At 34.8% G+C, this 16,646-nt stretch overlaps 1 protein-coding gene across 4 annotated transcripts in view; it reads right to left on the reverse strand.

The window, feature by feature from the left end:
- The window catches only part of WDR7 (WD repeat domain 7), a 370,109-nt gene that overhangs the window by 230,840 nt on the left and 122,623 nt on the right, over positions 1 to 16,646 (reverse strand). For all 4 annotated transcript variants that reach the window (XM_061169470.1, XM_061169471.1, XM_061169468.1 and 1 more), the window contains 2 exons: positions 15,333 to 15,451; positions 13,496 to 13,619 (listed from right to left, as the gene is read on the reverse strand). In XM_061169470.1, the coding sequence (XP_061025453.1) occupies positions 13,496 to 13,619; positions 15,333 to 15,451 (243 nt within the window). The remainder of the gene's footprint in view (positions 1 to 13,495; positions 13,620 to 15,332; positions 15,452 to 16,646) is intronic.

Raw genomic sequence — 16,646 nt, forward strand, 5'->3', positions numbered from 1 at the left:
ATGCATATAACCTTATAAATGTAACTGGAGAGAAGGAAACAAATTTACTGTTTTTAATTACTATAGCCCAGGGTTTCTTAACTTCATCACTACTGATACTTTGCATTGGATAAGCCACTACTTGCCAGTATCACACCCTCCCCCCTGTTGGGACAAACAAAAATGTCTCCAAGTGTTGCCAAATGTAGGGGTGGGAGTGTGCAAAATTGTTCTGGGTTAGGAAGCACTGCTCTAGTCTAATGAGTCTCAGAGTTCCTAGTCAAAACCTCCAACTCAGGTGAAGTGAGATATATTTCATCCAAAGAGATCCTATCAACATCAACTCGCCCTGCCCCCGCCGTATAATCACTATTACTGATAGAAATGTGCTGTTCCACACCAAGGCTGATTGAGACGCTTTCTCCATATAGTCATTATTATCTAGTTATTATGATTAAATTTTCTATTATAAAAATAAAATAAAATCATTATATCTTTTTAAAATAAAATGCTTTTAACCAAAGAAATATTTTAGTCTTTAATCCATTAATAAACCATCAATCATCACATAATAGATTATAGGAACACTTCCAAAATTAGTGTATATTTAGCTAGGAGATACGTATGTATGTAATAAAACGGGTGGCAATGACAAAAAGTGATAGAAAAAAATAGAAAAAAGAAAATTTATAGATGAGATGATAGGTTTAAAGTAGCTATAAACATCCAAGTGGAGATGGAGACCACCGAATTAAATGGGATATCATTTTTTTTTAAATATCCAGCATCTAGAACAATGTCATACTCTTGAGTATGTGTACAGTACAATTTGGTCAAATGACTTAACGTTGCTTTACATTTTTGCTGGCTATATTTTGAGACAGACTGATAAAAGTTTATTCTGATGAATCCAAGAGATGGGGTCATTTCTTTGAGAATGGGAAAAATCTATTACTCTAATGAAGAGATACAGTACCTGGAGAATGATCACCAACCTGGTAAAGAAATTTGAAATTGGAATGTTTTAATGAATTTAGTCTTCAGTCAGAATTAATTGCTTCTTCCCCTTTTCCTATGTATCCTATTGATACCTGTTGTATGTCAATTATATTTTTAAAACTGTGTGGAACTAATTAATTACCAATCAGAGACTAAACCCCTAAATTTTCCATTTATCTCCAATAAACTACTAGAGGGTGACTTTTTCTCCTGCATATAAGATTCCATTACTAAGGTTCAAACAAAGGGGAGGGTCTTCAATCCTTAAAGGTACAACTGCGGTTTGATTTCTTTCCTCTTTCTCTAACTAAAAAACAAAACAAAACCAAAAAGAAACAAACAAAAAAAACTACTTTAAGAACTACAGTAGAAAATGTGGAGATGGTCTTGATTTTCTTAACTTCCCTTTTAATTTCCTTCCATTTCATGCATACCTTTTAGATCACTCATCAGTACATTTTAATCTAATGAAATTGAAGAAAATGTAAAAGCACCTACCACATTGCATGGATTTAGTAGGCATTTGATTTTTTTCTTCTTTTGTATTACTCAACATAATTACTGAGACAAAGCTATCTTCCTGCAAACTTGATGACAGATGACATATTAGATCACTGTATCTCATTTTTAGTAGTAAAACACTATTAAGTATTTTTGGTGGAAATTTAAATTTTAGAAACATTAGCATATTTCAAGTGAAACCCTACCATATTATCAATGTAGAAATCTTTTTTATATCAGCTGATTTTTTTGTTGAGTTTTCTAAAAAGGTTGACTTTAAAATCAATAGTCTTGAACAAACATACATAATCAGTAGATACATACATATCTGTGATTCAAAGGTACTCCATTTTTAGATGAAAAATAACTAGATTTACTTCCCCAAAGTCATGAGACCACCTGAGTGGGGAGAAGGGGGAGTGAGATGGTGGGGTAATAAAGAAATCTTCGAGTGGAGATGAAAAAGACAGATATTCTCCCGGTGAAGTCCCTCAGTAATCTGAGGGGGAGGCACCACTCCTAGTGGTACTATGTGTATAGGTGTCCTACAAATCCCACCAACTGGGAGAATATGAGTTAGCCAAATGGTATAGCTTCAACTGCAAACTAAAAAATTCTACCTTCAAAATACAGAAACTCATTATTATTATATAATAAAATCTTTTTTATAGTCATAGTCCCTATTTAACATTGTGTTGGTGGTATTAGCTAATACAATTGTATAGAAGAAAGCAGTCAGAGGCATAGCAGTTGAAAAAGAAGAGGGAAGACTGTCTCTATTTCCAAATGATATAATTATATATATCTCAAAAACCCCAAAGAATCAATGGAAACACTTATAGAATCAGTAAGAAATTTTTATAATAGTATCAGGTTATGTAACTAACAAAATCAACAGTATTCACGTATACAGACAAAAGCCAGTTAAATGTTATAATGGAAGAACAATAAAATTAACTACCTAAGCAACAACTTAATACATGTCCAAAACTACATAAGGAAAATTTTAAATCTCCCAAATGACAAAAAAGTAGACTTGAATAAATTAAAGGACATTCTATATTCTTGGATAGAAATCCAACATTATAAAAAAAATCAGTTCTCCCTAAGTTTGTTTATAAATTAGATGGAATCCCAGTGAAAATGCCATCAGGTTTTTCCCCTCCTAGAGCTAAATAGGTTGATTACAAAGTTCATTTGGAAAAACAAACAAGCAAGAACAGCCAGGAGAAGCCTCAAAAGGAAGGGCTTGAGCCAGAATTACTAAATATTAAAATATGAATTATCTACAGGCCAATGGAACAAACTAGAAAACAGACAAAACTACATACAGAAACTCGGTATAGTAAGTGCTTTGGAGATAAACAGATAGCCATATGGAAAAAGATAATATCCATTTTTTACACACTTAAGCAGGACCAATTCCAAATGACATGTAAGGAAAAAACTGGAAACGATATGGGGAATTCCAATAGCAAGGAAAACTCCCATAATTTTGACACAAAATCCTGAAACAATACGAGAAAGGGTCAATAAATTGGGTGATGAGAAAAAAAAACATCATAAGCAAAGTAAAAAGAAAAATAACAAACCAGGAAATACTTGAACCATATATCAAAAACGTTTACTCAAACAACCCCATATAAAAATGAGCCAGAGACATGAACTGTTACTTTAAAAGAAATACAAGACACATACACGAAAAGATGATAAACTCATTCTTAACAATAAAAATACAAAATAAGACAACACCGACATTTCATTTCTCATCTATCAGAGTTACAACATTCCAAAAGCATGACAGTATACTCTTTTGGAAATGATGTAGAGAAACAGGCCTTCAAATACATCATCGTTGAGAATGCAAAATGGTACAACCCCTATGGCAAAGAACTTGGCAATATCTAACAAAAGATTAGACATACATTTATCCTTGGACTCAGCAATCTCACCTCTTGGAATGTAGCCAAGATACACTATTAAAAAATGAAAAGACATATGCACAAATCTATTTACTGCAGCCCTGTCCATAAGATCGAAAATCTGGAAACAACCCAAATGCCCATCAATAGGAAACTTGTTGAATAAAACATGGTCCACCCACAAAATGGAACACCACACAACCAATTAAAAACATGAGGAGCACACAAAACGGGGAGCATTTCACACAATACGTTTAAAGCCCACACTCTGCGAGCACTCTACTAGGTACAAGCTACTCTGAAGCTCTATTAAGAACACAGTCATCTGCTGGAGAAGTAGAATATATTTCACAGGTAGCCATACAGAATGGTAAGGGTTATATAGAAACTAAAAGTCGTTCTGCATGGTAACAAAACTTAGGAATTCTGTTTATCAGGTAAAGTTTGTAACTCTGCCCTGTACCATTGTGTGTGTTGGTGGTGGTGGCAGGGGGCGTGGAGGAGGGGAACCACTGGCTAGAGCAAGAGGCTTTTGGGGAACAGACAGTTAACTAGTTTTCGATGACGAATGTCAGAATACAAACGAAGAGCATGAGGGTTTCAATGCACAAGAAACAATTTTTCAAACACACACACACACCAGACTTAAACTGCCTAAAGAAATCATTTAATTTTTTTTAATGTTTTATAGTTTGGAACTCTGATTAAGATTTCACATAGAAGTTTACTATCAAAAAAAAGGTTTAAAAAAACACAGATTTGTTCATTCTTCTCCTTTCACATAAACAGAAACTGTGAAATACATAAGGAGTGTAGAGGCTTAGTGATCTCTCTGGGGTCACAGCTAATGCGTGGTGAAGCAGAAAGAGCTGCCAGACCTTCCAACACCCCTCTTTCCATTGGACTTCCCAACTAATAATCGGGTTTGGTAAATTTGTTGCTTATTCATCATTAGAAAAATCCTTTGAAAAAACAGTATTTTTCTACCTAATTAATGTCAACTACAAAGTGAATGATATAGATTCTTGGTTGAGGAGGGAGTAATGTTTAGGAGAATCACCTTTTGAAACTCATCTCTCCTGCCTCTCACTCTACACCTTTTGAGAATCACTATGCTTGAATCTCTTCTCCATAGAAGTGGACACAGAAGTGATGAAATGGAATGGGAAAGGCCTCCGGTCCCAAGTGCCCATCAACTTCTATATGGGAGAGCTTGGGATGGTCTCAAGATCCTGATCATACCATAAAATAGATTATACCCAAGATTATGTGGTCACTTTCAACCTTATGTAAGTATTTTATGAAAAGCACCATGACACTTCAGATTAAGACTATAAATGCCCAATCCTCTACCCATCACCCAGGTTCAGAGATTCACTCCTAGTTTAGTTCCTCTGACTCTGATATTATTTATTTTGAAGACTCACCCTTGTTTTAGGAGAAAGAAAACAAGCAAGCAAAAATCAAAACAAAATGAAACAAAACAAAACAAAACCTAAGACCTGCTAGCCACCCCTTAGCAGAAAGTAAAGAAAAAGCCTTCTTTACTTCATGCCTGAGACAGAAAAAATCTCAGAAATAAGCTAAATTTATGTCTTTGTATCCACAAGGTATGCCAGAACTTATTTAATAATGTTTAATTATCAGAGGGATGTAGGTTAATTATATTTCTTAAAAATCAGTGGGAATATTCAAATATTAAGACCCATCCTTCCTCTTCTATTTCCATTCCCCAAAGCTAAGTGTTCTTTAGTCCAGGTACACATTTCAAATGTAAGTCTGTCTCATCATCTTTTCCTAGTAAAATATAAAGTCCTTTCATAAGGATTACAAAAAAGAACTGTGATTAGAGCACTGACATTAACTGTAGAGACAATTTTTAAAAACAAAAAGCAATCAAATAGGTGGTTGTGGTTGTTTTCATCTCTAAATAAAGCACAGAGAATCTTTTCAAGTGATGGGTAAGTTTTATAGAACAAACACAGAAAATATGTACAGAAAAATTACAAAAATACTAAGTACTGTTACAGATGACTGGATTGGCATTTAACAGGCTGAAAGAAACCAGATCAATCTCAATCTTGCTGGGGTCAATTCGGGTGCTCAAACCAATAAAACAATTTTTTTTCTTTATGTTTGTGTACTAGAGGTGCTAAAATACTAACCAAGTCTGCAAATGTCATGCACATGCACAATATTAAAACACATTTAAAATACTTGTTTGTATCAAAACTTGCTTAATAAAAATAGATAGTAGATGTAATAAATCTTTGGGACAATATTACTGAGGAAAAATAAAATATAAAATATCATTCTTCCCCAAAAAAGCAGGGAACAGGAAGGAGAATGAATTAAGCAAAAATATTTTAGCATAATTTGATCATTTTAATCCCAGAATTTATAAACAACACTAGAACAAAATCTACCATTTGCTATTACAATATAAATATTACAGGTAAAATAGGTTCACGTAATTTTTTCTTATAATAACTTTAAATTACTGTTTCCCTTCCACACGGTAAGATCTATTCTGTCACATGCAGATCATAGCAAGGCTTTGAACTAAAATATTAAAACAATGCAATTATACATGATATCCAGTCAATATAAGGCGATAATAAAATTAGAAATGTGGTGCAAAACTATAAACGTTTCACATCCCATCGAAGTTGGATTTGTTCGTGCATATTCAGTACCTGAAGATTTAATACATCACAAGATCATCAATTCAGCTTTTTGCTCTGTAAAAGCAAGTTCAACAGGACTCTAAGTATCTGTACTGAAATAATCTGTACGAGAATAAAGAAAATTTATACTCAAAAGCTTACTAGACACTTGTTCTATTACAAAGACATGTGCCAGTATTCGTGTGCAGTGTTTTGTAAAGTACTTTATTTCCATTAGCATTATACATTTTTGTTCTTCAGCAAATCAGCAAGAGACTAACGGCACAAATCAATATCATACTCTTCATAGCAGCTAATATTAAGTCATTTATTATAGCAAAGGCCACTAGAACCTCCGCTAAAGGTATACCAGGCATTTCAATTTGAACACCATTTTTGTAAAACAATGTGTCACCAGTTGAATGAGTTTTTCTTTTATAAGTCGTCTGCATAGGCTTAAGTACCTTCAACTTCTTAAAGCAGGTAGTAAGTGTACAAACAGCTCAAAGAAAGCCAGCCATGCCTCCTAGGGGCCTTGCCATGGACCACAGCTCTAGCAGAGTTAATTTCTGCATTGAAGGAAGGGAGAGTGGGAGGCCTGTCAAAGAGGAGAAGGCGGGGACATGAGAAAATAACTGAAATGATTTCAAATGCTTTCCACTCCAGAAGCTTTTCCACAGGAGCCAGTTGATAACCAGGGTTCCCTGAATGGAATGGGGAGGAAGGAAGCAGGCAAGGAGCCTCACACTCGACGGAACCTCCTCAACTCCTCACTGTTCACCAAGGAACGAATCATTGAATTTCCTCACGCTCCACTCCTTGCTTTGTTCCACAAGGTGGAAAACTGTCACCGGGCTCCTACTGATAACCTGAAACCAGACTGCTGGCTATATCACTGTAGCCTCTTATACAGAGGACTTCACGCTTAATCCTGCGGAGTTCCTAACCCACAGCCTCACTGGGTGACAGAGTTTTCTGTTTATTACTTAGCAGTAAGGTCTAAATAACCAATCAATCCAACAATGCTTTCATTTTTAATTTACCACTTTACTACTCTAATTTCCAAAACTTGTTCAAAGGATAATAGGAAAATTACAAAAATATTAAATATCACCTCAAAGAACTCCAGTCACGTGAAACGAAAGGATTTTCCTTTAGATAGCTGTGACCGATTAAGAAGAAATTTCACTTATTCTCTTAGGTTAGTAGCCAAATATAGATAAGTAGAACAGTTTAAGCTGTTAAACACATGATCAGTCTAAAGTACTTAAAAGTAAGCTCAACAGCTCTGGCACTCCGGAAGAAGAAAGAGGAACAAATCCCTTAGGTCTCAATGAAACTACTGCAAACAGCTACATTACAAGTACAGTGTGCTGCGCATAACACAGTTTGTCTTAAGACAAACCCTTTCTGCCTCACGATACAGGAATTCCCACAGAACATGAAATACTTTCCACGTACATCACTTAGGCATAATTTAATACTTTCCCTTTTCTAATCACAATGCACAATCATTTCCAACTGGTTTCGTGAACGCCGTAAGACAACTGTTATAGAGATTTCTAAGGAAATCTCATGCTTTAATTTCAGCTGATTCACAAAACAGGCATTAGTTATAAAAGGGGTCTTTTTAGAAATATCAGTTCTTCGTGAACAACCAAATGATTTCCACCTTTCTTTCCCCAATTTTATTAGAATATTTTTCTCCAACAGATACATACAGGCAGAATGCCAGAGAAGACCTGAGAAAGCAGTCAAGTCAGCAGAAGGTGAGGTGCCAACAGGGGCTCCACAAAGTGCTCACACTAAAGCGTGGGGGTTTCTTTTCATCAGAGAGACCTTATTCTCAGCCAATTTACTCTTATTCTAAATTTAACTGAAATAAGTTTGTTAACTTGGCTTTTCTGCACGCCTCAGAACACTGGAAACGGTAAATTAGAAATCAGGACAGGAGCTACTCGGGGTGAGACAAAACAGCCTGAGAGCAATAAAAATTGGTACCAATTACTAGACAATCAAAAGAGGAGAAAGAAAAATTATTTTTAAAAATAGAATATGAAATGCAAGAGGCGTAGCAATCTGGGTACTTTTACGTTCAGGTTGAGTCTACTCTCTTTAATAATCAAATGGCGGTAATTTTACAGCCTGGGCCAAAACAACAATTCTGGCTACCGAGAAGATGTTCAATAAGCCAGAGACATTTTGAAATATTTCAACACAAAGGGTTAATTTTTTTTTTTAGAATCTGCACCTAGTGATTTTTAAACCCTCAGTTATCTAGAAAGTCATTCCTAACAAGACTGTTAGAGAATTCCAAACAACTGAGGCATACAGAAAAAAGGAGGAAGGATTGCTGCGTAGTTTAAGGCCTTTCGGGGGGAGGGGAGGGGTGGAGAGATTCACTTAAATCAAACCCCCTCACTATCCTTTTCCCCATCCTCTCCCCACCAGCAAACCCTGAAAATACCTGCCTACCAAAGAATGCACTAATATTTAAATTATTTTTCTAGCTACAATATAGTTTTCCACTACCTCTGTAATATATAGTTCCATCTTACCTTCTTGTATGTGTTGGTCCATCCACATTTGTGCTCAGAATGACCACTACTTTATAACCATCAGAAAAGTGACTTCAATTCCAGGTTAAAATAGGTACTACAGTGTAGCTTGTTGAAAGTCAAACCCAAAACATTTACTAGGAGTGTCTTTCACTGAACAAAGAAATCCTATTCTGTTTCCAAGGGGGATAAAAAGACTAGCCTAACCCTGGTAACCTTAACACAAAAGGAAGCTAAAAAGGCAGGGACTCGATAAGAACAAAGGATTGTTCTTTCTGATGACATCAATACATATTAAACACGATGTGTTACACATCCTTTTATCAATATCTGAGATGATAAATTTACAAAATTAATACTACACCAGCCATAACTGCATAAAATTACAATAGCACCCTCTTTGGAAAAGATTTTGATTTATATAATGGTAGTAACTTTTATGTGTTTAATGTTTCTGAAATTAAAGGAGGAGATGAGCCACTGTGAGCAAGCAGAACACAACGTACAAGAAATAATTACCCTTGTGACCTCATGCCCTGTAAGGTCACCCTGAAACACAGGCCAAAGGAAATCAGGAAGCATCAGCATTTACCTCCAAGTAGTCACTGCCCGGAATGAAGGGCAAGTGTGTGTGTATTTCATAAACTAGCAGGTGCTTGACCTCATTAAAAAAAAAAAAAAAGTCAATTATCAAAACGCTACATGTAGAATGTCACAAATAAGAAAACTATAAAATTGGGTTCTGCAAAATATCTTCCCTTCAAAATAAATCTGAGACAACCCATAAAATTTTACCTTCACCTGCATCATAATACAACAGTTTCACAAAATGACAGTAATCCGTCCTTAGTAAGAACAATCAGTAAAATTTTTTAAAAGTGTTTTGGAACATAAAAGTGGTTACGAATACATGCTGAAGAGTGATAACTCAGAAAATATTTACAATATTGATTTAAGTCACTATCACAAGAATGTATGCAGTATTTATAATTCCAGTCCTGTAACCGGAATAAGAATCACAGTGCACTCATCCCCAAATTTTCAATCAGAAATTAGGCATCAAAAGTTTACATCCTGGGACTTCCCTGGTGGCGCAGTGGTTAAGAATCCGCCTTCCAATGCAGGGGACGTGGGTTCGATCCCTGGTCAGGGAACTATATCCCACACACATGCCGCAACTAAGAGTTCACGTGCCACAACTAAGGAGCCCGCGAGCCACAATTAAGGAGCACACGTGCCGCAACTAAAGGAGCTGGTGAGCCACAACTAAGGAGCCCGCCTGCTGCAACTAAGACCCGGTGCAACCAAAGTAAATAAATTGAAGAGAAAAAAGTGTACATCCTGTCTGCATTTGTAAGGGATAAAATGTTCCCTAACAGGTTCAAGGACAGAGCTTCACTATTGGAAGCAAAATTCTCATATCACTCAATTAGGACTTGGCTTTTATAAAAACTTGTGAACTGGATTTTCAGTTAAGGCAGAGTATTGCTCCTTTTTCCTCCCCAGTGATTGTTGGTTTACTGCCAGAATCCCTGGGCAATATAAATTAGAGTGAATTCTGAGGTGGTGACAATAAGGAGAACAAAACTATAGAAACCAATACAGGAAAGAGAAGTGGACTGCCAACCAGCATTCACTACATGTATTATGTACTGTGCTGTATGCTTCACAAAAAGCTTCTCCTCCAATGCTCTCAACAGTCCTAAGAAAAGCAACTGGCTTCTGACCCACTGCTTTCCTTAGGCTCTCAGACAAACCTACAAAAGGCTGTTACTGCATCAAATACCCAAATAAAATTCCAGAAGATCCCAGTCAGTAACGCCCAGTTGATCTGAATTGCCATCTTAGCCCCAGCTCAATCACCTACTGAGTGTGAAGTCAGAGCAAGTTCCTACCCACTTTAGTTACTACCCCCAGACTCCAGGTCTCTAAAAGGAAGGGCTATCACAGTCCAACAGCCCAGGATGACCTTCCGCTCTTCAGGTAAAAGCAGTTTCTGAGTTTCAGACAAACATCTAACAAAGGGACTCTTAGACCAAGCTCGGTCATAACTTAGGAGCTGCCCATATTGCTTAGGCAATTAATGCATATTTCTTAATGCTCGGATGGTTAAATGATAAGAAAATATCTGATGTATGGTGTATTTACCAGATGTATTGCTTAATATTTTACCTACTTCAGTGATTAAAAGGATTTCTATGCTAGAAAGAGGCGTTCAGTCTCTAAAGAACGCTTTACGCTGCCACTTGCCACAGCAATCACTTCCTCAAACATTAATGGCCGTGGTAGAGCGATTTCACTACAAGCACGCTGATGGCAGGCGTGGGCTGTCCACCAGCTGGCTCCATAACCTTTTGATCCCTTTGGACAGCAAATCTGTCCAACAGCCCTATGTGGTCATTCCTCATTTTTTGTATGCTTTCTTCTCCTTTCACACATTCATAATCCCTGCTCCTTTAGCTTGACATCCTTTTATTAAAATAGAAAGCTCTCAGTAAAGCAAACTAAGACTAATTTTACACTCAGTCAATGTAAAAGTTCCAGAATAGATTAACACATTATAGCAGAAGTTGTTAGTATGAGGTGTTTTAGTTACACGCAGAATGCATATTTGTTTTTATTCTTTCACTAAAAATACAATTTTACAGTAAGTGATAAGATTAAAGTTTTAAGTTAGCCAGCATTCCGTTAATTTATAAAGTACTCCTAGATACTGTTGCTAAATACCAAGAACTTTAATTTACATAAATGGAAAGGTTTAAATTTGACATAAGAACAATCTAGTTTGTGCTTATTTAAACAGTGATGAAAAAACCATCCTCTTCTTTCCAGGAAAAATAAAATAAAATGGCATCCACCACCATTGCTAATGGCACCTCTCTTCCCAAACTGTCAAGAATACAACACTGTATTAACCTCTCATGTTTTCCTTAGACCTTTATATGCAATCTGTAATTAAGGCTTAGAATTGTCTTTTATTCTTCCCCTATCTACATTTTGGTCTGGTCTCATATCCCCTTCTGTAATAGCCTCCCATCTACTTATTCTCCTTTAATCAATCTCCCACTCTACACTAGTCCATTCTAAATAAAGCTGTCTTGAAAATGTTTCTCAATATTTCCTAATTTCCATAGTGTTCTCCTCTTAAAAGAATCTCTAGCAATTTGCTATTTAGTTTCACCTTCAGTCTACTTTACAGTACTATACTCATAGTCTGTCCTTAAATTTGAGCATCTTATATTCAATAAGGTTTACGATAAGCTGATGAGCTAACTCTATTTTCTCGAATACTATGAAGTTAATAGCCACAAGTTACTGAACAAAGAGCACCATGCCAGACTATTCAAATACTCAAAAGGAGAGCTTTTTTCATCCCAATTTTTTTTTTATATTCTACAAAATTTTAAACCTATACATACTTAAAGAAGAACTTTAAGCCGAATACCTTACATAGAGTCCATATGTCTAAAGACCCTGGGATTTTTAACTTAAATTTCATTTTATTAAAATAGAAAAGTTCCCAGTAAGCAAATAAAAACCAATACTCTCTCAGTAAACAGTCTGTTACCTATTTAGGTTAAAGAATTTGTAACTAGAGTTGCTAATGTGTGATGTTTTGGTTATATGTGAAATATATATTTGCATTTTTATAGATTATAAATGTGTTTATTTAACAAACATATAGAGCTTACGACTGATTAGGTACTGTTCCATGTGCTTAACAAAGATTCACTCACTACATACTCAAAATAATCCTATAAAGTCCTACTGTATCATCTTCATTTCATTTGTGACAAAACTGAGGCTGAAAAAAGGTTAAGTGTCCAAGGTCACATACTTAATTAAACAACCACTATTAGTCACCACTGGCAAACATCTGGTAGACTTATACCAGTTATAACAATTATAACCCTTTTTGAATCTTATTTCCATTTTCTATCTTATACAATCATGTATTGTTTGTCTTGACATGTATAATGAGTATCTCATAAATGAGAATAACTGGTATTGACAAAAGGTCACTTAAAATGAATGCACCTAAAGCCCAGGACAAATTTCCATAGTAAAAAAGTTTTTTTAAAGATTCATTGAGACTTTATCTTTTTAAAAAAGTGAAACTGATTTATCTTATACACAATATAACAGGCTAAACTTTTAATTCTGAATTCTTCTTTAGGAGAATAAAGAACGAATTAAATGATGAGTTGGGAATGAAGCATACTTTTCCTAAAAAGAAAAAAATTATCACAGCGCACTGTAACTTTTCTTCAATGCACTTTAGACCTAGCAGCATAATTGCAAAGGTTTTACTTTACAAAAGATATTCCAGAATTTCAACAATTTTTCCCATGATCTTTCCCAGTCCATTGAAATTATACTCTTTTGAAAGATTCTTCAGTCAAAATCCTTGCTATTTTTCTCTTTTTCAGTAGTACACTGGTCTAAATCTACCAGATGATTCTTAAGGATTCACAATTCCAACTTCCACTTGGAAAGATCTGCCTTGTATTTGTACTTACATATCAGATCAATATCTAAAAAGTTGGTACCCACAATCATAATAATGAAATAGGCAGAGACAGATACTAGTGTTAACAGAGTAGAATTTTCAATTCAGGGTTAACTTTATAAGGGGTCAGTGAATTTGTGAATATTTAGATATTTATTTTACATAACTTTTTAAAAAACCAAACTCCAAACCGTAAGGATTCAGAAAATGAATGAGCAGAATTTGAGGACCCCCTGTTTTCACCTTAAGGTCAATGATTCACTTTTGGTAATAGGTAGGCAGTAGCAAGCATAATTGCAAGTTTTGGTACTTTCCTACACATGCATGAAAAGCTTTGTAGAAAAGCATGAGAGCTCTTACGTGATATGACGTGGTCCATATACTGAGGTAAGTAAGGAGCCCAGGTATCAATGGCCTCCTTCCGTCCCGCCTGCTCAATTCTTCTCAGTTCTGCTAGAAGCAGGGCCTGTGCAGCTTCTCTGACCTAAGACCACAGAAACAAATGCAAAAAACGGAAGCAGACCAGTGAGTGAGGTGTTTAAACACGAGCAAGTTCATAATGAAAGAAAGCTAGAAAATATACAAACCACATTTATTTACATGAGAAATACTACTAACCAAACAATGAAGTAAGTACTAAAGTTGAATAAACTGGATGCAAGCAAATCAAAGATTTTCAGTTAATGATCTCACTTAAAAATACTTTAACACTAATAGAATAATGTTCGAACGTTTAATCAGTTTGGGGTTTAAAACTTCATTTTCCAAAGCTTGCACAAAAATATTCTCATACTTTAATTTGGCATTTTCAATTTTTTTAATTTCCATATAAATATTATTGTTAAAAAATCACTGTTAGAATTATTAAATGTTTTCTCTTTCAGCCTGAAGAAATTTAACCTTGTCTAGTGGATTTCTTTCTATTATAATGCTAAATAGATATTGCTTACACAAACATACATTGTATTAATCCACACAATTCACGTATACCTAAGACTGGCTTAAACAATTTGTTTTCAACAAACAAGCAAATATATTCCAATGAAATCACATTAATTCTATAAAAGGAAACTATTTTTCAAAATCATATTATCTCAATTTTTCTTTCAACACGGCACACACTTTTATGTTGCAGTTTTAGTTTAGTTTAGTTTTATTTTGGCCAAAGTGCCACACCCATTGGTTCAAAGAAGCTAGACAACTGTCAAGGTATGTACCAATCAATTTATTGAGTATTTATAATTGAAAAGATAACTCGGTAGCGTCTGATAAGAATTCAAATAAAAATTGTTTTTAACTATAACTGACTTTTGAAGTGAATTCAAACATTATTCAAATGCAAAACCATGAAAATTTCAGTATGCTGCAATTCCACTTGGAGTTGAGGGAAGGGAGACCAGGAAAGGGACAGGATGCTATTTAAATTTGGTAAATTAAAACTCTTGAATGACATAAACTGCTATAGCTATATGGGTCAAATGCTATAATAAGCAAAATCTCCATAAAACATTTCCAAATCCCTGGTGATATTATATTCCAAGCAATATCTAATACCACACAAGTCCATTAACACAAAATAATAGCTACCATTTACTGAGCTCCTACCATGTGTCAGGCTCTGTACTTACTGTGCTACTTGCATTATCTTATTTGATCCTGACAGCAATCCTGTGAGGAATATATTATTATCCCCACTTTACAAATGAGCTTCAAATAGGTTAAGTACATCACCTAGGGTCACAAAGTTAATAACTGGCAGAACTGATTTTTAAACCCAGGTCTCTTCTAATTCCAAAGACCTTCCCCTTCTATTATAACACAGGACCTTCCACTGGACTATGCTTATTCACTTAGAATTTGATTGATGTGATTATACCTGAACGTGCAATCTGGGGGGAGGTGGGTTGTATGTATGTGTGTGTGCATGTATGTGTATGATCTGTTCAGAAATCAATACTTAAGAAACTGTTCCATAAGTATATAAAACTTTTGATCAAATACTCACTAGATTAAAAAAAAAAGTAAACAAGTATGCAAGTTGAAACGTTACTGTTTAGAATCATTGGATCCACATTTTCTATCACATAATAAACAGGTGATAAGAAGTTAGATAAAAATAACATTTTTGTTTCAAATTTACACTTGTCCAGTGCCTTTTTAATGTTTTTGTTTTCTATCCATATCACCTCGATATTACCTCCAAGCATCGATCTTGCCATCTCCGAGCCAGCATCTCTAGAAGCGGGGGCCTAAATTTGTCCAATCCCAGCAGGTCTGGCAGCATAACACAATGCATAGCAGCCAACTGACTCCATCCTGTTAAAATGTAATATATTATAAACACTTTGGTATTCCCCCTAATTCAAATATTTTTCTGCATGTAAGTATACCAAACCTAAACCAAAAAGGGGAGACCTGCTCAATTATGTTATGATTTCAATTTATTATTAGATATTTTGTGCAAATATATAACAAATGTATTTCATTTCTAAATGTATTTCCTCTCGAATTTCAGCTCTAAGAACTCTAAAAGTTTTAAAACAAATACAAATAAATTTCCACATTAAGTATATACGAATTCCACAAGAAAAACACATTTCTAAACATTCCCTCTAAAATAAGACGTATATTCAGGTTTAGAAAAGCACAGAAATAATCACATACCAGAGCTCTAGATTTGAACCTACTGAGACAGTTAAAAGGGCACTCACACAGATATCCAAAGATAAGTTCATGTCACTTAAGGCCTGGCCATCTGGTATTACCTTCGTATCAGTCAACAGAGATGTTTTCTATTCTCTGTCAGAGGGCCTTTAATTAATGTACTTATTGATCCCTTTTCTTACAAAATGAATCAGAAGTTTAGTCACAATCATAACTTAAGTAAACTAACACCAAGTTTGAGAGGAAAAAATGAATTCCTACATTCCCCAAAATAAAAACTTAATCTAAAATTTATAAAATTTTAAGTATCATTAACTCTAATCTATGGGAATAAAAGTTGTTTTTTCCAAAATTCTATTCCACAATATGGAAATTGATTATATAAAGACAACAAACAATGTAAACCACTGCAATACTGAAAAGTACTAGTATCCAGACATTCTCAAATAATCATTTCCACCCTATTTTAAAAGTGTTCATATTACAAGGTGAGTTATCTGTGACCACAAAATTTTAGCAAATCAGTGTTCTGAAATAATCTAAGCTGTAGTATTCCAAAACAACAACAACAAAAACCCTACCTAAAACTCAAAATGATTATTGGGATTGTTAAAGAGGGTGTGAGTGAGAGAGAGCGAGAGAGACAAGCCACCTATGTAAAGATTCACCCTTTCAGTAAGGAAATTCTCAACAACTGAGAATATATAATTACATTAATTAAGGTGATGAGCACACACATTTCAGATTATAATTTATTTTCAACAGAGGAATATATATACATACATATACATACATACATATATACATACACAAATATATATAAACAAATTACTACCTAGTAACTTCT

The sequence above is a fragment of the Eubalaena glacialis genome, chromosome 15, assembly GCF_028564815.1.
Source record: "Eubalaena glacialis isolate mEubGla1 chromosome 15, mEubGla1.1.hap2.+ XY, whole genome shotgun sequence".
Taxonomy (NCBI): Eukaryota; Metazoa; Chordata; class Mammalia; order Artiodactyla; family Balaenidae; genus Eubalaena; species Eubalaena glacialis.